The sequence below is a fragment of the Camelus bactrianus genome, chromosome 33 (genome assembly GCF_048773025.1).
Source record: "Camelus bactrianus isolate YW-2024 breed Bactrian camel chromosome 33, ASM4877302v1, whole genome shotgun sequence".
In the NCBI taxonomy this organism is placed as follows: Eukaryota; Metazoa; Chordata; class Mammalia; order Artiodactyla; family Camelidae; genus Camelus; species Camelus bactrianus.
This window is the reverse complement of record NC_133571.1, coordinates 12,599,284-12,619,804: the sequence shown is the minus strand read 5'-3', so window position 1 is coordinate 12,619,804 and position 20,521 is coordinate 12,599,284. Positions and strand designations below refer to the sequence as shown.

The 20,521-nt window shown below is 41.3% G+C and overlaps 1 protein-coding gene across 5 annotated transcripts in view; it reads left to right on the top strand.

Moving 5' to 3' along the window:
* Positions 1-6,136: 6,136 nt before the first annotated feature.
* The window catches only part of SIK3 (SIK family kinase 3), a 212,262-nt gene continuing 197,877 nt past the window's right edge, over positions 6,137-20,521 (top strand). For all 5 annotated transcript variants that reach the window (XR_012503809.1, XM_074356962.1, XM_074356960.1 and 2 more), the window contains exon 1: positions 6,137-6,424. Coding sequence is in view for 4 of the 5 variants with exons in the window: in XM_074356962.1 (XP_074213063.1) it covers positions 6,152-6,424 (273 nt within the window). In the remaining variant the exon portion in view is untranslated. The remainder of the gene's footprint in view (positions 6,425-20,521) is intronic.

The window sequence follows — 20,521 nt, the reverse complement described above, 5'->3', positions numbered from 1 at the left end:
TGAAGTGGGGATAATAACTTCTTAATGAAGTTATGAGAGTGAGAATGTTTTCATTGGACACATTGGGTTGCATCGTAAACACAAATGTGTCCAGCTTCCAAAGATTGAACTATCCACGTTTAGTCAACTAACCAAAACATTTAAAATTATACTTTTCTCCTCGTAACTCTGAAGTTTATCCACTTTCACAGTCCTGATTCTATTCTTAATCATTCTTAATCTTTTGAAAGTGATTTGGAAAGCAACATGTTATTGTTTACATGCTTTTGGCATTTAGAGGGAGGAAATTAATACTTGAGTGCCTACTATGTACCAGACTCTAATCTAGGTCCCTGAGCGTATTTATGACAGTTGAGTCTCCTAACAATCCCATGAGGTCGGAGTAATTTTCCAGAAAAGGAAACTGAGACTCAGAGATGAATCTGTAAGTGGAAAATCCCATTGAAAAGTGTAGTCTAACTGTAAAACTGTCGCTCTTTTTACTCATTATGCCAGGCTGCCCTTTAAACGTGACAAAAGTATGAAATTATTTTAAAAAAAGAAACAAACAAATTAATTTCACCCTTAAGAAGTCTTTTAAAAACGCCATGAGAACTCTAGGGATAATTGGAGACATCCTTGGGTGGCACAAAACCACAGTGGTGGACTGTTAACTCAGCCCAAAGCACCACTGTAACTTTAGCCCACTGTACTTTCTGTTTGGGCATAAAGACATGCAGCTTCCTGGAGCCGGCTTCCATTTGGATTCCAGCTTCCTGGCTCCTGATGTGGGTTTGTGGTTTTCAACTGCCTGCAGTTTAAATATAAAGGACTAGAAGGCCTTAGTGGAAGGGAAAAGGGAGTCCAGCCAAGCATCATGTAGCTTAGAACTCTGACCAGCAGGTGTCTCTGCAGACAAGGAAGAGGATTCCTTTTGGCCTTAGAGGTGGAAGATAGTCTAGTTTAACTGAGCAGTATCGTGGTGGGAATGAAGCAAGATAGATCAGCCACCTACAAAAATCAATCCCAATTGTATAATTTTTTTCTTAACCAACAGATGGAAAGGCTGGTAGAAAACCTAAGCAAACCCCAGTCTTAATGCAAGGAAGCAGAGTCTGTGTTTTCCAAAACATGCAAGGCTGTTTTGAAGATGAGCACTTAAAACTGAGAGGAGATTGCCAAGATAGGTGCAGCAGAAAGGATGGCTTCTTAGGAGAGATGTGAAGATGAAGGGAAAGGAGGAAAGATGAAGTTCTCTCACCATAAGAAGCATATCCTTTTGTGAAAAAAGTTGTTCTGAATGCACTCTTTTTTTGTACTAACTGTATTTTCCCACTGATTTTTCTTATAAAACCACATGTGCATTTACCTGAGAAAAACATTAATCCCAAATGATAATATAGTCACATCTAAGAATGCAGAAAACCTTTAAAAAATCATACTTAAAGATCTTTTGAATGATCTAAAGGGTAGCTATTTAATAATAATCTAAAAATGCTTAAACCATATCCTAGAACATATCTAAAGTAGTAAGATTAATTTTTATGTTTCATTTAGTAGCTTGAATGGTTCCACTGAAAAGAAAAATGTGGGCAAGCAGAACAGAAAATCCTTGGCTGAAAGCTTATTTAGCTGTTCTCAGATCCCCTCTCCAAGATGTTTTACAGCAGGAAACTATGTACTTTACTTGTTTATGTATTTATCTATCTATTGCTGAAGTATGGTTGATTTACAATGTGTTAGTTTCATATGTGCAGCAAAGTGATTCAATTATACATATATATCTAATTCTTTTTCAGATTCTTTTTCATTATAGGCTATTACAAGATATTAAATATTATTCCCTGTGCTATACAGTAGGTCCTTGTGGTTTATCTATTTTATATAGAGTAGTGTGTATCTGTTAATCCCATACTCCTAATTTATTCTTTTCCTCCTTTCCCCTTGGTTAACCATACATTTGTTTTCTATGTCTGTGAGTGTATTTCTGTTTTATAAATAAGTTCATCTGTATCATTTTTTAAGACTCCACATATAAATGATGTCATATATTTGTCTTAATCTGACTTACTTCACTTAGTATGATAATCTCCAGGGCCATCCATGTTGCTGCAAGTGGCATTATTTCATTCTTTTTTAACAGCTGAGTAGTTTTCCATTGTATACATATGCCACATCTTCATTGTCCAGTCATGTCGATGGATATTTAGGTTGCTTCCATGTCTTGTCTTATTGTAAATAGTGCTGCTATGAACATTGGGGTGCATGTATCTTTTCGAATTAGTGTTTTCATCTTTTCTGGATATATGCCCAGGAATGGGATTACTGGATCATATGGTAACTGTATTTTTAGTTTTTAAAGGAGTCTTCATATTATTCTCCATAGTGGCTGCACCAATTTACATTCCCACCAGCAGTGTAGGAGGGCTCCCTCTCAGGAGACAATATACTTACTTCGACTGCGCAGACCTGTTTCTGAGCACCCAGTGGAAGCACTCAGACATGACTAGGTTGGTCTAAGATAGAAGGAGGAAAGACAAGAGTCACACAGCCAGGATGATAATGCAGAGTATAACCCCAACAAAGAGAAGGTGTGCATCCAGTTCACCTGGAAAACCAGGGCACACTGGGTGTCCTGACTATGTGTATCCAACAATGCCCTGATTTCTACATAATGGCAGGATTTGTAAGTGTTTAATAATTTCCTTGTTTGGCAATATGTGGCATGTGAACATTCTATGATGCTGCCTTTTGGCATACGAATTTCTGAATAATGCTTCTGTATCACTGAATGCTCATATAATGCTGGCTTCTTCCAGAGCAGTAATGAATTGGGCCAATGTAAAATGAGGGTTTGGACTTTCTTCAAGGTCCTAATGCCTCTGAGAATCTACGGAGCTGGAATGTGAGGCTGCAGGTTTTTTGGGCGGGGCTTGCTGGTAAACTGCTCTGTGGACAGGCTAAGTGGGCCTTTAAAATCATAGATGAGTTAATGTATTACCTCCTGCATTTATATCACTCCCCAGTTCAGACCTTGAGTCCTCAGAGGTTTGGCATTGCTTCCAGAAGTTTCTCAGGCCCTATCCTATCCATCAAGAATGCCTTGGTTTGCCCTTTTCAAATTTTGGAAACAAGACACAATGACATTATGGAGGAAAATGTCTCGTTTCCATCTTCGAGAAAACATCTCATTTTCATCTTTGACTCTATCTTTTGCTTTTCCAGAAAAAAGTGAATTGGTTATGGAGGCTGATTGGGAGCTGGGTGGTGGCTAGGTCTGTGGCTCCACCCTGGACTGCTGGGCTCTGAGAATTCAGTCCCCAAGCCACTCCTCCAGGTCAGCAGCAGGGCAGGAACACACCTCCCCAGCTGTTTTCCAAGGGCAGCGACACTCCTGCACAGTAAGCAGCGAGTCTCTTCATGGAGCTACTTACACGTGAAGCCATCACTTCGATCAGTTTTGCTATCTCTTGTTCTCTTGTTCTTCATTGATATGCTTCGGTGCCTGCTCTGTCCTCTCAAAGAGTTCTCAAGAACTCTCAAAATCTACTTCCCTGGGTCTAAACTGAACTCAGTCGCCCTAGCTTTATGGAGAAACTACTTTTCCTCCTAGCTCCTACCTTGACAGGTTTATAATCCACTGCGGGCGGAGCTCAGGTGCCAGGGGCTGGCTGCCTGGGTTCGAATCCTAATTCTACCACTTTCTAGCTCTATGATTGTGACCGGTTCCCTTAATCCCCCTGTGCCTCATTTTCCTTATCTGCAAAATGGGGATAATCATATACAGAGTTACTTAAGGTTGTTGAGGATTAAGTCAGTTCATTTATGTAAACTAGTTGGCATAGTGCCTGGCAAATTGTTGGTGTTATTGACTGCGACTTCCTCTCCAAACTTAAAGCAGTCCTTAGTATTCAATAAATCCTTATTAAATACATACATTTAAACTGTTTTCCTTTTCCCCTGATGATCTTCATTGATCAATCTCCTCCCTAATTTTCTGTATTCTTCTCACCGAAAAGGACTCTTCAGGGAAATCTCCAGCAAATCTTTGTGCAAGTCTCATTAGGACGTAGGATCTCCTGGCCTTAGCCCATATCAGCATGGAGCTTAAATCACATGACACACAGCGTACACATTCTGGCCATTATTTAGGGGCAAGAGTGATCTACCTCTTCTCTTTGGAAGTGAGACCAATGCTCCATTTTCTAGTTTCTCCCCAGAGGCTTATTTGTTTTTGACACCATCCAGAGAGTGGCAAAATTTGCTGTACTTGATGTTCAGATGATTTCCATGAGTGGAGGAGGGGCTGTAAAGTCACTCTGAGGGTTATTTCAGTACTGCTCCTGCAGCCCCCAGAGCAAAAATTTTTTCTTTTGCCTTACCAACCAGCTAAGTTTTCTGTTGAGCACCTCATCCCCTTTGTCTTCTCAGGGAGATGGTAAAACTGGGACCCTGGGGCCCTGCACCAAAGTTAATATACAGTCCCTGCTAGAGGCAGGTGAGTAGGGTTGCAGTGGTAAGAGAGGCTGGCCACATGCCGTAATTTATCTGGGATTGAACGAGCTCAACCAATGACAAGAATTAATCAGTGCAAAAAGCTGAGGACCACTTCATCCTTATCCTTATTTGCTAGTAAAGGAGCCAGTTAGTGTTAATTGTGTTGGCAATTTGAAACAGCCACCAGGGAATTGATTCAAGACAATTGTGGAATGACCTCTCTGTCCCATCCTAGTCTCAGCCATTACTCATAGTCAGATGGGGAATCAGAGAGCTAGTAAATACGTTTTGGTCTGATAAATAGGTGCTCTCCTTCTCACACATTCACAGTGCCCTGCGTGTCAGGTTTCAACATCACACATGCAGTGTCCTGACAACACATTTCTGCCATTGAGAGAGTCATAGACGGGGGAGGGATCAGGACTGGCTTGAAGGAATACATTTTAACACTGGCATATTCATGGTCTTGCCTCCACCACCCCTAACCTGCCAAGACCATCTCCTTATTGATAGCCTGCTAGCCTATCCCTCCTCATCCCCACCTAAAGCTGTTAAGTCAATGTACTTAACAAAGGGAGGCGGGAAAAGGAGGGGGAAACCTGCGAGATACAGAGGGCTCTGGAGGATGTGGAATGGCAGACAACAGAGGAGGGAAGAAAAAGGGACATGAGATTTATCGTTGGAATTATAAATTTGATCACCTTTAATGTCCTTGGAGAGTCGCTAGTAAGGATGGAATTTTTATTTTATTATTTACTTATTTATTTTGCCCAAAAGACAGATCGTCTTTAACCATGACGTGGCTCACTGGACAATGCGCACCACTGCTTCATCAGGGTTATTATACAAGTGACAGAAATAGGACGCAGGCACTTTGACAATCATCTAGCTATAGAATTGTTCAGAGATGGGGTGGGAGGAAGGAAAATGACGTCCCTGCTCTGGCCCTCACCCACCCAATGACTGGAATGCATGTTTGGGCTGGTTCCTCCGCCCTTGAACACGAAATCCTAGTTTCCCCATTCCTCTATATTCGGTGACAATTAGCTTGGTTTGCTGTACCGGGTGAGTTGGGTTTTGTAAGAGGAAGGAATTTTACTGAAGAATTCCCCTGCCTCGCTACCAACTTGGTTACAGTTGCTTCAATATTGTAGCTATTCCTGCCTTTGGGGCCTCAAGGGCTAAAGTGGGACAGGGCTTGTATTTTGGTGATGAGGAATATTTTGTTTTAAAGGAGGTTGGGTGATTGCTGAACTGGGACGGAGGTCACAGCAGGGGTCACATTAGCGGTTCCAGAGGGATCAAGGGCGGGCTTTTGGGTCAAGCACAAGCACCCCCCGACTCTGGCAATGCTGCGGCGTCTAGGAACCGGCTGGCATCCTCGCGATGCCCACTGTCTCCTCCCCGGAGGGGGGCACCCGGGAGCCGGCGCCGGAGGAACAGGGCCCACGCGGGGAGGTCGAGCTCGCCGGTGAGGTCACGGTTGCCATGGCTCTGGGCAGTGACGCGCGTCGGCACGTGACGAGCGGTTGCCATGGCGTCGGGCCCCGGCGGTGCGGGCGCTCCGCCTCCCGGAGTGACGTCTGCCGGCCCCCCCTCCTTGTCCCGCCCCCCTGCCCCCGGCACCCCCCCTCGCCGGCTCCCCGCGGCCCCGGAGGTTTCACTGCACAACAAGATGGCGGCGGCGGCGGCGAGCGGAGCTGGCGGGGCTGCCGGGGCCGGAGCGGGGGGAGCCGGGCCGGCCGGCCGCCTGCTGCCTCCGCCCGCCCCGGGGCCCCCGGCCGCCCCCGCTGCTGTGCCCCCGGCGGCTGGCCCGCCGCGTTCCCCAGCCCCGGCCTCCCGCGGGCCGGTGCCTGCCCGCATCGGCTACTACGAGATCGACCGCACCATCGGCAAGGGCAACTTCGCTGTGGTCAAGCGGGCCACGCACCTCGTCACCAAGGCCAAGGTAGTGGCGTGGTGGGACCGGGCGGCTGCGGGGCTGCGCGGCCCGGGACCGTCCGAGTGTGGCGGGAGCAGGACAGACCCGCGACACCAAGGCTGAGGGGTCGGCGCGGCGAGCCGGGCTCAGGAGATTGGAGAGCGCTGGGGACCCGGGAAACGGGTGGGGGCTGTCTGGCGGGAGTGAAGAGGGACGAGCGGAAGGTGGGGGACACCGGAGCACCCGGGAGAGGGTAACTGCACGGCAGAGAGGGCGCAGGGGGCCACTTGAGCTCGGGGACCTGGGGAACTAGGGAGCCGGAGATGGGGAGGGGGTTCCCAGGGCTGTGCGGAGGGTAGTAGAAGGGATGATTGGAAAAAGAAATTTGGAACTCTCCCGGAACCAGGGGACAGTAAGCTAAGAAGACTGAAGAACCGGCAATTAGGAAATCCTAAGGGAATGAGGACGGGGCATAGGAATTGTGGACCAGGAGGATGAGGGGAAACAAGGGTAAAACTGGCAGATGTGGGGTTGTGAGGGGAACGAGGGTGGCAGGGACACGTCCGGGGGGTATGTGATGGGTGCAGAGTACTGGAGATTTGAGGGACCTGGTACCATAGGACAGAGGCACCAATCAGCATTTGGTCGTCCAAGGCCGGTAGATGGTGGGAATTGGGAGACTGAGGACAGACCAGATTATTGGAGGAGGCGATGAAAAAAATGGGGAAATTAGGAGAAAAAAATTACTTTGCTTTTCCGCAGGAAGAGGGTCAGGGAACTGGGGAGGGGGGAGCAGGTTTATGGTGGCACTAGGTAATTGGGGGTTAAACAATTTGAAAGAGCTGGATTGCCGGTTATTTTTAGTTGTTGGAGGGTCCTAAACTGTGGGCTTTATAGACTCCAGGGGGCTGTCAGGGGTGAAGGTGAGGAGGTGTCTGAACGCAGACACTAGAGAATTGCACTCATTGGGCCCTTTGGTTCCCATGGGATTTGTGGAGCTGTAGTGGTGAAATTGGCCAAGGTCAGTTAGGAAGCCATCTACATCTACATATAACATTTTATATATAAAGTTCATTTTTGCAGGAAGTGTGGCTAGCACTTCCCTGTGGCTTTCTTCACTGGGAGTTTTGGAGTTGAAGACGTTAGGAGGAATTGTTTGGTTCTGATAGGACTCACAAAGCTCATTTGTACTCCCGATTTCTTTCTTTGCTCAGTCTCTTACTTGAATGAATACTTTCAGTGTAGTCATTCATTATATTTAAAACTGCAATTTGTATTTCCCTCAACCTGACTAATGAAGAACCCTCATAGCTGCCGCTGCTTCCTCCCAAAGCCACATCAATTCCCCTCAACCTCCTCAGCCTGGCCTCTGGTTATTGTCACCTACCCTGTTTTTGCTTGTTTTCAGCGGGCAGTGAAGTTACCTCTGCCTTCTCTCCTGCTCACTTACAACCTAAACTTCCTTTTTCCCTCCTTTCTGTCAAAGACTGCAAGGCACCCATCTTACCCGGGGTGGGTGGCTGTGGAGAATTGATTGGTCAGTTTCACTTCCTCTGGGGGGCCCCCTTCAGCCTTTTTGTCAGTTTTTATCAGAGGGCCTCAAGTCTGCAGGTCTGAGCTGAAAGAGATACCAAAGTCCAAGGTTTCCTGATGTTACCCTCAGACCCTGAGGGGAGTAGACTAAGCCATAAGTAGCCATAAGTAGCCAAGGCAAACTTATGTTTACAAACAACTCTAATTGTCCGAATCTTGTTCCTTGTTTTGCCATTTCCTTTCTCCACGCTCTCCCCCTCCCACCTAAGTAATGACACAGAGCTCCTGTGATTATTTTGCTCTGGCCTCTGGGGGATGTACTCTGAACTTAATCGGTTGCCTGGTTTATGGCATCTATGATTTAAAGAATTTTGTATCTTCCAACCCTTGGATACACCAAAATATTAATTAAAGAAATCTGTGACAGAGAGGGTTGAATGTTTTTGTAAAGATAATTGCAAACAGTTAGTTGATTCTTGGCTTTATATATGAGAGACATTTCTATCTTCAGTAGTCAGCAAAGCCAGTGGCTAATTATGGCTGGTCTGCCCACTTTCTAATTTTCCAGTGTGTGTATCTAAGTTTTTCTCTAAGGCTTTGGTATCATTTAGGACTGCAGCATTTGAAACATCAGCTTGTCAGCTTGTTTATGAATGGGTGTCACTGTTTGTGTTGGTTTTCATCTTTGATCATTTGTGGTGTGCAGTTATGTAATTCCTATGTATGGAAATATTCAAAATCTTGATTGAGGCAGAAATGGCTTGGACAATGAGTTGCACATGTGACAGGACCACACAGCACTCATTTGTGTTTCTGTGGCAGTGTGCAATTTCCTAGTTACAGTTACGAGGATCCTATCTTTCCCTGCTCAAATTACTATGACGACATAAGTGAAGCTTAATTCGCAAGGAGTTGTCATGTGCTCTGGGTAAATGATGAACATATTTTGGCCAGCTCCATGCTTATCTGAATCCACTTTGGAAGGGTTTCTCAAATGCTGACAGCTCAGACGTTGCTAACAACTGCTGACATACAGTATGATGGCCTATTAAGGCCGCGGTTTGGTTATATAATGGCGAGGAAGGTGCCTAGGTATTGGCAGTTGCAGAAGCTGCTGTTCAGTTACTCAGGTGGATAGATTTTTCTCCCATGCACTGCAGCGTTCATCTTCTGCAGTCAGGTCACTTGGAACCAAAGAGAGTTAGCTCTTTTTTCTCCCATCTTCTTCCAGAATGTATCATTATTTTGTTTTGTCTTCCAGAGGTATGTGATTTCTTTCTCTTTCTCCTTTTTTTCCCACCGAATGGTCTGGGTTTTTCCTATAACCATACGTAACAATCAGACTCCAGAAATTCAGATGGTATTTGTGTTGGCTGCGAGAAGTTAGGTAGTAGGTGTTTTCTGAACATCAGAGAAATATTTATGGTCACCTTTTCTTACACACACTACCTATTCCAAGGGCCAAGAGGATGAAGTAAACTTCATTTATTGACTAAGCTACTGCGCTCCATCCAACAGTAAGTGGTAAAGCTGGCCCTCTCCCAAATTCTGTTAACTCTCAGACCTCCTAGATCAGGACCCTGGGATGAGTAAAATCAGCAGAGAATGGGAAATATTTTTCTATTTGGTTGTCGGTGACTTTTGCAGCACGGCACTCATGAGCTCAGACTTCATATTGGCAGCACTGCAGTGCTTCAAGCGTCACTGCAGAACAGTTAACAGGGGAGAATATTCATCTGTGACATACTTTGGTCAGCAGCTCACCCTGGCTGTCTTTGTCCAGCCTTCTTTGAGCTTCCTTTTTTGGAGGAGCCTTAGTCTGAGATTCTCTGGCCCTCTTCTTTTGGTAGGGTGCTATAAAATATTGAAAATATTTAAAAAAGACTTTCTGCTCTAAATTCCTTATAGTTGCTAGCCTGTGCTTAATTATACTTTCACTGGCTGGATGAATGGGAACAAGGAGTGGATATATTTTGTGTGCATTAAAAAAAGAAGTATACATAAGTATAAAAGCCTCTGGTCAAATATTTTAAAGTGTACTTCAGCAAATATATATCACTTGCCTGTTTATTGGTTTGTAGTAAGAGCTTGAGCTTTGGATAAGACTGCCTAGGTTTGGATCTTCTGCTACTTAATAGCTGGGTGATTTAACCTCTTTGTGCTTGGATTTCCTCATCTGTAAAATGAGATGACATTAGTACTTACCTCACAAGTTTGGGTGTTATGAAGATTAAATACCATAATTTATGTGAAACTCTTAGAACAAATGTGCCTGGCACATAGTAGGCATGTGGTAAATGTTATCACCATCATCATCATCAGATGCTATGGTAACAAAGATGAGTAAGACATAGTCCCCCTGTTTTGTTTTTCACACTTTTAAAACAGTTCATGAGTGCATATGCCATTCATTTTGTGTAGGTAGATATCATGCTAATAATATGCTTTCAGGGTCAAAAAAATAGTTTGCTATTATCTCAGGGGCCTCTTTGAGAGAGTTGGATTTAATTCCTGTGGACTATGGGCTAATTTCATGAAATGGACATTTTAAAACATAACTTTCCATTAAACTCTTTGAACAGTTATGAGACTTGTCTAATGAAAACTGTGACTAACACTGGTTTTTATTTAGGCTGCCTTGGCCATTCAGTATGTTTGTGTTACTACTCTTTGTCACGCTGGTGACAGAATAGAGTTTGAGTGCAGTTCTTTCTCCAGAGATTCACTTAAATTTCGTGGAGAATGTGAAGAAATATTTCTACAAGCTTAAGGACACGTTTGCACTTTGGTGCAGGGTGTGCTACTTAGAGGGCCAAGGTCAGGATTCTTAGCTTTAGATATTGCATGAGAAAACATTTTGCTCCATGACCCCAGTCAAAATATTGACCAGCCGGAACACATCTGTGTGCTGCGTGGTGTAGTGCAAACTCATTTCCACGAGGAGAACAAGTCAAAGTGGGCTCATGGTATTCTTTTCACTTCTCAGGATGATGCTTGTGCTCATCAGAAGGCTGAAAACAAGATTCATTAGTAAATAGAAAAGAGAATTATGTCAAAAAGAAATTGAAAGCAAGGTTTACAATAGTTACATTTGAGGAGGATGTTTCCATCCCTAGGTAATCTAGAAATGACTATTCCAAGATGACTAACTTCACAAAGTGTACGATTCCAGCCAAATGACCTTCTGGAAAAGGCACAGCTACAGAAATAATAAAATGATAGTGGTTTCTAGGGGTTTGGGGAGATGGAGGGAGGAATGAATAGATGTAGCACAAAGGATTTTTAGGGCAATGAAATTATTCTGTATGATACTATAGTGGGGGCTCCATGGCATTACACATTTGTCAGAACCTACAGAATGTACAACATCAAGAGTGAACCCTCATGTGAACTGTGGACTTTGGTTGATAATAATATATCCATGTTGGTTCATCGATTGTACTAAATATGCCACACTGATGAGGGATGTTGAGGGTAGGGGAATATATATGTGTGGGTGGGGAGGGCTATGTGTGAACTCTGTGTATTTTCTGCTCAATTCTGCTGTGAACCTGAAACTGCTCTAAAAAAATAAAGTCTATTAATAAAAAAAAAAGAAAGATGACTAACTTCATTTTGATACAATTGTGATGGGGTTACTAGCTTTGTTGAAGCTTTGTGAAGAGCTAAGATTGATCTGGACTAGTCTCTCCAGAGTCAAAATACCAATATTGCACTTTCAAAAATGTTTATTTTAACATTCTGACTTTGGTGCCAGCTCCCTAGAAAGTCATAGATCTGGCTCAAGGCAGAGGTGCCCAGACTAGTTATTTCTGTGCCAGAAGTGCTGTTTTCATTTTCCAGGCATCAGTCTGGCTCATGTTTTCTAGTTCATGGCATAAAAGAGAACAAAATGGATGCTTTGAAAAGAAAAAGAGACATACTTTACTTACCAGAGCTTCTATAAGTCTAAAAAACACCTAAACCATCTCTATACAGAGATGGAAACTTTCTCTTATCCATTCATTCATTTAACGTGTATTTACTCACTGCAAATTTTGTGTCAGGTTCTATTCTGGGCTCTCAAGTAACCCCTGAATAAGAGAGAGAAAAAGCTCTTGAAACTTATTTTCTGATGGGAGGAGACAGGCAAGAAACATGCAAACAAATAACTTTATCTAGAGGCAAATACTATGAAGAAAATAAATGGGCTAGAGAGCGTCTAAGGGAGGATGCTGCTTCCGATAGAGGGTCAGGGAAGGCCTTTCCTGAATGATGAGAAAGAGCCAGCTGGGGAAGCTTCGGAAGACCGAATAGTCAGTAGAGAAGGAATGGCACGTGCAATGTGGTGCTGGGGTGGAAGTGAACTTGGTTTATCTAAAGATTAGACCCAAGGTCAAGATGCCTAGAATTTAGTAAACAAGAGAGAGGATGGTGACGAATGAGCGCAGAAAGTTAAACAGGGGCCAGGTCACATAGGTCTTATAGGCTATTTTATGGAATTGGGTATGAAACAAGGGATTGACCTCAGAGGATATCAAAGCAGAGCACTGATGTCATCTGATTTACGTTTTAAGAAACTCACGCTGGTTATCTTATGGCTAAGGGTAAGTTAAGCTTTTTCTGATGCATTTCTTCAGATAAGGAGGTTACAATTTCTTCAAATTTGAACACCTTATATTCTTTCACACTGTAAGAGACTGGCATACATTTTACATATAAATTAAACATGATCAGCCAATAAATATCTGTCAGTTTGAGGGCACTAAAAAGATCTTAGAGATGTTCTGTTTCAACTCCTTCTTTTCTAGAGACTAGAAAGATGGACTTAACGGAATTTAGAATCTCAGGCTTTTAGGGGCTACTAAAGTAGTTTAGACCAATGATCCATTAGACTCATGGCTCTCTTCTGTATCTCTCCCCCTCGCTCTTGCCCAGAATCCTGCAGCTAGTTATTGGGGAGCTAGAAATAGAGTCCGGGCATCCTTACTCCCTTAGGGATAGAAAACATTGCCCCCACCCTCTGAGCTCTTGCTTATTCATTAGAGAAACAAGATACACCTACTAATTAAAGTCTGAAACCTATCCTTTCTATTGAAACAAACTCCAAAAAATGAGTTGTCACAATAAGAGGAAAACTTTCCAAGTAGGGAACATGACAACACTGTTTTTTCACCTGTCCTTTGGTGGTGGTTCGCTTTGTCACCCCCCCCCCCCACTTACCCGCAGTCCTCCATGGGTGCACTGCTTTGCCTTTAAATCTCCTACTCAGATGTCCCTTGTTACTCCCTTGACATGACTGAGGTGTCAGAAAAACCTTTCAAAATGCCAAGGAAGCAGAAAGAGAAAGGAACACAGAAAAGGCAATGACCATAAATACAGTTTGCCTTATATAGTTTTCTTTTGCTGCAATATCTCGCACACACCCAGGGAATATGAGTAATTATACTTTTGCTCTGTTGGGTTGGTCTGGTCTATCTTTGAAGGTACCTGTCTTAGATGGACTCGTCCTTTACAAGATCACTACCAGTTTCCAGGGGATGGTGCCATCTTATAACTCAGTAAGAGAACTGGTCACCAAGATACGTACCTTGATGATGCAGCCGAGGGCCAAGATCTTGAACCACTTATCTAGGGCTCCTCTTATGTAGTTCTGGTATCTGACCTGTTCCCCGGGTGAATGACCTCACCTATCAGGTGAGTCCCTGCCCTCTTCTAATAGTGAATAGCTCGGTCCCTTCTGGCATAATAGGGTAGTCAGATTGTCTCATGGGTGACTAGTTAACATCCAGAGGATAAAAATTATATACATTCTCATGGACTTTTGTCCTAATGTGATAAATATTTGTTAAATAAATGGCCTCGGCAATGTGTTTGAGAAGCCTCAACAGTTTTAGATGAATTAGCTTGAAAGGGTTTCTTTTGGATCTGTTCAGAATAAAATTCCATGAGTTAGGACAAAACAGCTGGATGAGCTGTGACGAAGTTATGTTAGGAACACATTTCTGGTTAGGAGGTGTGTGAACCACTGTAGACAAGGAGTCTCCGGCCACACTGATAAGCGTTCCATCTCAGAACTTAGCTTGTGAGAGAGGTAGGGATCAGATTGCGAATACTCAGCCTCATTTCCCAGAAACTGCAAAGGAAAGAGACGCAAACATATCGCCTGTTTAAGCTCCTCTGTGTAGGCTGGGCTCACTCAGTTGGATACTTTTGGCCAGTTATCTTAAACTATATTTAGGCTTTGGTTAGGAATTTCTGAGAAATTATGAAATTTCTGCCTAGTTTCAGCACCAGGACATGCTTACCAACAGTATGCTTTACCTCTGTTTGCTCTCTCCTGAAAAATTTGAATGTGAAAATTTGGGTTAGCTAACCCCATTCCTTGAGACTGAATTTTTTGGAGGAGAAATTTTTCTTTCATTCATTCATTCATTCCATCCATCCGTCCTTCCAATAAACTTTTGGAAAATTATTTATAAAAAACTAGGAATAGATGATATATGGCACAAAATTGAAAAAGTACAAATTTGTATATAGTGAAATTATCTGCCTTCCACCCCAGTACCTTAGCCACACAGTTTTTTAGCCTTGTTTCAAATGTTTAAGGGCTTTCCTGGATCAGTCAAAATGCTAGGTGCTGTTTGTTTTCTGACAGTGCTTGGACGTGCTTAAATTTTTTAAAAATCACTTTACTTAAAAAAAAAAAAAGAAAATATCTAACTTGTTAAGAGACACAAGTATGATCGTTTAGTGTCAGCCCCACGAGGGCAGGGATTTTAGGCTGTTGTTTGCTGCTGTATTCTCAGAGCCTACAACAATGCCTGCAAGCATTCATTTAGTGAATGAATATAAGGATTATAAAAAAGGGGGAGCTGAGTTTGTTTTTATACTCTTAGTGCATCTTCGGATTTTGTGATTGAAATGTCCTGTGTCCAGTTAAGATGTTAAAGAAAAGTAATTTTCTATCTTTTTCTCACAAATCTCTAGGTAAGGAGATCTCACAACCTTTTTAGACAGGTAATTTTTGGCATATCTCAAACTTTCATTATTAAGAAGTTCAGTATAATCTAAAGAAAATCCTGCCATTTAAATTCAAGTCCTTCAATCTAAAGGGAAGTTTCTTTTATATCCAGGCACCCAATGGGTTGCTTCCTTGAGAAGTTCCCATGGGTTTATGGGTACAGTCCAGCCAGTGCCTCTTGTCCTTCTGCCTTGGAGCTGACCCTCGAAGCTGACTTGGGCTGCTGGCACTTCCAGAAATAACTTCACACTATTTGTTGAGTTACCTCTTTTTCTTTTCTTTATAATAAGGGATCTGATTAAAATAGCAGCTACTTTTGTTTCACCGGTCCTTAATTTCAATGGGTTACTTAAAAATTTTTTTTAAATTTATTTTTTGGTAGGGGGTAGGTAACTAGGTTTATTTAGTATTTACTTATTCTTAGAGAAGGTACTGGGGGTTGAACCCAGGACCTCATGCATGCTAAGCATGTGCTCTGCCACTTGAGCTATACCCTCCCTTGTCAATGGGTTACTTTTATTGGTCCTTACCTTTAATGGATTAATTCAACTGGGGTTTTTTTGTGTCATCTGTAGGCAAAAAGCAGCAACTTCTGATACTAGATGACAAGAAGAAAAGTGTTGTTCTTGCCAGGGTGGGCAAAAGGTTAAGTTAAAGGAACAATTGAATGCTTGCAGACTGGACCTGGTAGGAGGAGGAAGACAGGGGGCCCTGAGCATAAATTCTCTTACTTCAACCTCATTGCTTATTGCTATTGGCTCTCTTTTACTTCTTGCCATATTTTTTTCTGATTATAAAAGTAATTTGTACTGATGGAAGAAATTTGGGAAAACTCAGAAAATTACAAAGAAGCAGAAGGAAAAAAAATCACCCATAATCTTGCCACCCAGAGGCAACAGTTACTAATATTGTAAAGTACATCATTCAGATCATGTTGATATACTGTTTTATTCCTTCCCCCATCATTATAAACATTTCCTCATCATTAGAAACTATTTGTAAACATCAATTTTAGTGGATGTATACTTTGCTATTTATGACCACTGTTATTTTTTGAATCTTTTCATAATTTAAGGCTCTTACCAGTTTTTCACTGTCAGAAATTTGCTGTGATGTCCATTTTTGTGCATGGATCTTTGATGCATTTCTGATTTTTGCTCAGGATAGACTGTTGGATGTGCAATTACTGGGCAGAGGGTATGCATGTTTTTGAGACACCTGATACATACACTGTCACGTTGCTTTCCAGAAAGGTTGTGTCAGGGTTAGCGTCCCAGAAGTGTATGAGAAGGTCTTTCTTTATCTTGTCTCTCCTCTGCCTTCCTTGGCTTGGAAGTATAGGGCTTGTAAGTCCCTGTTGCCCTGCTACCCCTAGGGTAGTAGATTTGGGACGTGCTAAAAGAGGGCTAGAGCAGCTGACAGTTCTTTCCTTGAACCAAACACAGATGAGGAATGAAGAGAGTGTTACTCTTATCTCTCGATTGTTTTTTTTATGAATCATCATTCTCTTCTGATTTTTCCCAAAGAGATGTAAACCTAAATTGGAGAAATGACTGAAGGGAAGAAGAAAAATTGATGAGAGATTATAAAAAGACTCTGAGCACTTGAACCTTTGATTTTTAAATAGCTATTCTTTGGTAATCACTAGTGAGAATTTCAAAGATTGATAAAGGTTGTAAATTACTCCTTTTTTTAAATGATAAAAAGTTGGTGAAGGAATTACAAGAGAAATAATTATGTGAATAAATAACGGTGACGCATCAGTCTTATTATGTTTGGCTTTGCTTTCTGCAGTATACTTTACGTGTCATTAAATAGATTTTCAAGGGTAATTGGGCCATATGGAATATTGTTCTTGGAATGTTTTGGAGTTACCTGTGCTTTGGGCATCTGACAATATGATCTTTTCTTTTATCGCCAATAAAAGGCCTTTTATACAATAGGTTTGGGCTATGATTTGCTTAGTTAAGTGGGGGGAAAAACTAATGAAACAGAGAAATGACACCTAATGGTACATATATACTTCTAATTTTTATTTTAATTAAAATATATATATGCATTAATTCTTTAAAAACTAAAATTAAATTTTTTATTAAATTCAAAATTTAATTGCAAATTAATTAAAAATTAATCTTTAAAAAAGTTTATTATGGAAAATATCAAACATAAGCAAAAAAAAGAATAGTCTAATGAACCCCCACCAACCTGTTACCCAGCTTAAGCAGTTATCACCTCATGGTCAATCGTTCACGCATACCACTTCCAGCTTCTCTTTCCTTCCTGGTTTATTTTGAAGCAAATCCCATAATCTCATCATTTCATCTGTAACTATTTTGGCATGTATCTCTAGATGAGGATTCTTCTTCTCATTCTAAGTGAAGTGGGCCAGAAAGAAGAAAGAAAAATGCCACATGACATCATTTATATGAGGAATCTAAAAAATAACAAAAATAGTAAGGATACAAATGAACTAATTATTATTTTGATTTCTTGAATATGTGTAAGCGCATTTGACTGTCCTTTATGATTGGATTACCACATTCTGTTGATTCTTACTTTGTAGTTGGCTTTATTCCTTTGATAACTATACAAGTTTAAAAAGCTAAAGATCGAATCTGTTCTTAGAAACAATAATTAGTACATATATGTAAACTAAAAAAAAGTGCAGTATACTGTATATATGTATTTACATGCAATATAATGTGTATTATGTTGTATATTGTATTGCAGTACAGTTGAACTGTAATAATTCTACCTAAAAAAACTGAAAAAGGAAAAAACATGTAACGACAGTACCATTATCCTGCCTAAAACAATTAACAGTAATTCCTTAATGTCATTAAATATCAAATAAGTGTTAAAATTTCCCTGATTGTCATATATATATATATATATTTGTTTTTATTGTTTTTTAACCACTTACTTATTTGAATCAGAGTCTGATTAAAGTCCATACATTATAAGTGATTGATGTCCCTAAAGTTTTGTATTTAAAAAAAAATTTTTTTTTTACCGTGTAGCTTTCCCCCTCCTTCTCTTTTCCTTTGCCGTTTGTCTAAGGAGCACATTCGCTAATCTTTTGATGTAGGCCATTCTCTGTATGTTGACATCCTGGTTAAAGTTCTTCATCTTGTTTGTGTTAAACATATCCATAGTTCATCATCTGTGATTTCCAGTTTTGTTTTGCCTTTTAAAAGCTGATTAGGAATTTAAAGGTTTTTGTGAAGCAGTACGAGTACAGAATCCCTCTTGGGTTTTTTGATTCTCTCCCCATGGTCTTTTACACTTGTCTCATCCACATCTAATTTGATTTTACCAAGTCTTTTTAAGCATTCAACTTAGTTTTCAAAGAAACGTGTCTTTTTCCCCTGATTTCTCATCAGTTTACATAGTGAATTAAATTGTGTACCTATAAAAACAAGAGCAACTGGTATAAATAGGTTTGGGGAAAAAAACAATTAATTCTCGGTAAGCATGCAACTTAATGGGTAGGAGCAGCAATATCCAGGAGGAAGAGGGAGTAGCTGTTAATTGGGGCCCCTGTGCATGCCTGGGCACCAGTTATTTTACAGAAGAAAAAGGAAGCATTCGTTATTTTGGCTGGTTGGTGGAGAAGTAGTGGGTTAAGAGAGCTTCTACATTCATTTTATAATTATAAATAAGCCAAAATTGTTAGAAATTTGAGGGCAAGATATTTTGCAGACTCTTTCACTTACAGTGTATATTTCAGTGTAGTATTTTTGTCCACTTGTGTTAGAATTTGCATGAACCGAACTGAATTTGATAATGGGCCAGTGATGTTGAAAATTTGGTGAGGAAACAGCCCAAACTCTCTAGTTTGAAAGGTTTATGTCTGTTCACTGCCAGTGTAGTGTTCCATGGAACAAGTTGACATTTTCATGGAGTAAGTTGTTTTCTGTTCCTGGCAAAAGAAACCTTGGTTCATATACCAAAGAAACAGGAGTGTTTTTATTGTGAAAGGCAGGAGCAGAGCTGTGTGTTTCTTATTAGGATTAGTTGGGCACCTGCAGGATTTCTTACTTCTTTCTTTCTGCTTCCTGCCTCCTGTTGCCCTTTCCTTCTGTCAGAATGTTCTAATGTTGCATAAGCAGTGTTCTGACAATCGATGAGTTTTTTTGTAGCTCATTTTTTTAAACCCTTGAAATAATGTTTTTGGTGATTGTATGTTCTTGGCTTACTTTCCATTTCTACATCAACAGTGAGGTTGTTATTCTAGTCAAATGGGGCAGTTGTGTTCCAGCAGTGATCTCTGTTTCCAAGTCAGCTTGCAGAGACATCACGTTCATATATTATACCTATGTGTGTAGTAATTCTGGGAGGTAATTCAATTTTGAGATGATGCTTTTGGATCTCTGTAAAGGATTTTACGATGCTGGAGAATAAAATAACTCGTTTGAAGCATTGTTACTCACTGGCCTGTTTGACTTATGCAGAAGAGTGGCCAGTGATTTGAGCCTACTGGCTCTTCTGATCTCATTTTCCTTCTTCCTTTCAGTCAGCAGCTGCATCCCGTGCCCGGCTCTAATTGAGCCCTTAGTAAAAGGGGCACTGTTATACTGACTCACAACCTCTTATGTCAATGGTTGTTATATTTTGTAGGCCAAGAATCCATTTTAGATCTGCATTAAGATTTGAAAACAGCATTTCGGTTGTGTTACCTAAATTCCTCTTCCTTTCCTTATGCGAGTAGCAGTGTTTTCTGCTTTTCCAACTCTTTGGGGAACTTTTTTGGCTCATCAGAACTGCTCGAGGCGGTCCCTAGTAATGAGCCGAGCATTGCGGTGGGAGTGAGGGCACGTGTTTCCAGTTTCAGCTTTTACTAGCCTGGCAGTTTTCATTGGGCAAGTCACAACCTCTTGGAGCATCCAGTTTCTGTTTAATGTGTATGTATTTTCAACAGTTTTATTGAGGTATAATTCACATACCATACAATTCCACCCAGTTCAGTGTTTCTAGTATTGACAGAATTGCGCAACCATCACCACAATTCATTTTAGAACATTTTCTTTCCCCTTAAAAGAAGCGACCTACTGCCACTTTGTGCATTTCCTCAACCTCCCTCCCCCAGCCCTAATCAGTCACTCATCAGTCTCTGTACATTTTTGTTTTGTTTTGTTTTGGGAGGTAATTAGGTTTGTTTGTTTGTTTGTTTGTTTTTAATAGAGGAACTGGGGATTGAACCCAGGACCTCGTGCATGCTAAGCGTGCACTCTGCCACTGCGCTATCCCCTTCCCCATAGTCTCTATAGATTTGCCCATTTTAGACATTTCATATAAATGGGATCATACAATATATGGCCTTTTATGTCTGGCTTCTTTCACTTAGCATAATGTCTTCAGGGTTCATCTATGTTGTAACACGTGTCGGAACTTCCTTTTTATGGCTGAATAATTTTCATTCCTTGGATATGTTACATTTTTTTATATCCATTCATGAATTGATATGTATTTGCATTGTCTTCACTTTTTGGCTATTATGAACAATGCTGTTATGAACATTTGTATATGGGTTTTACTTGGACATATGCTTTCATTTCTCCTGGGCATATACCTAGGGGTGGGATTTC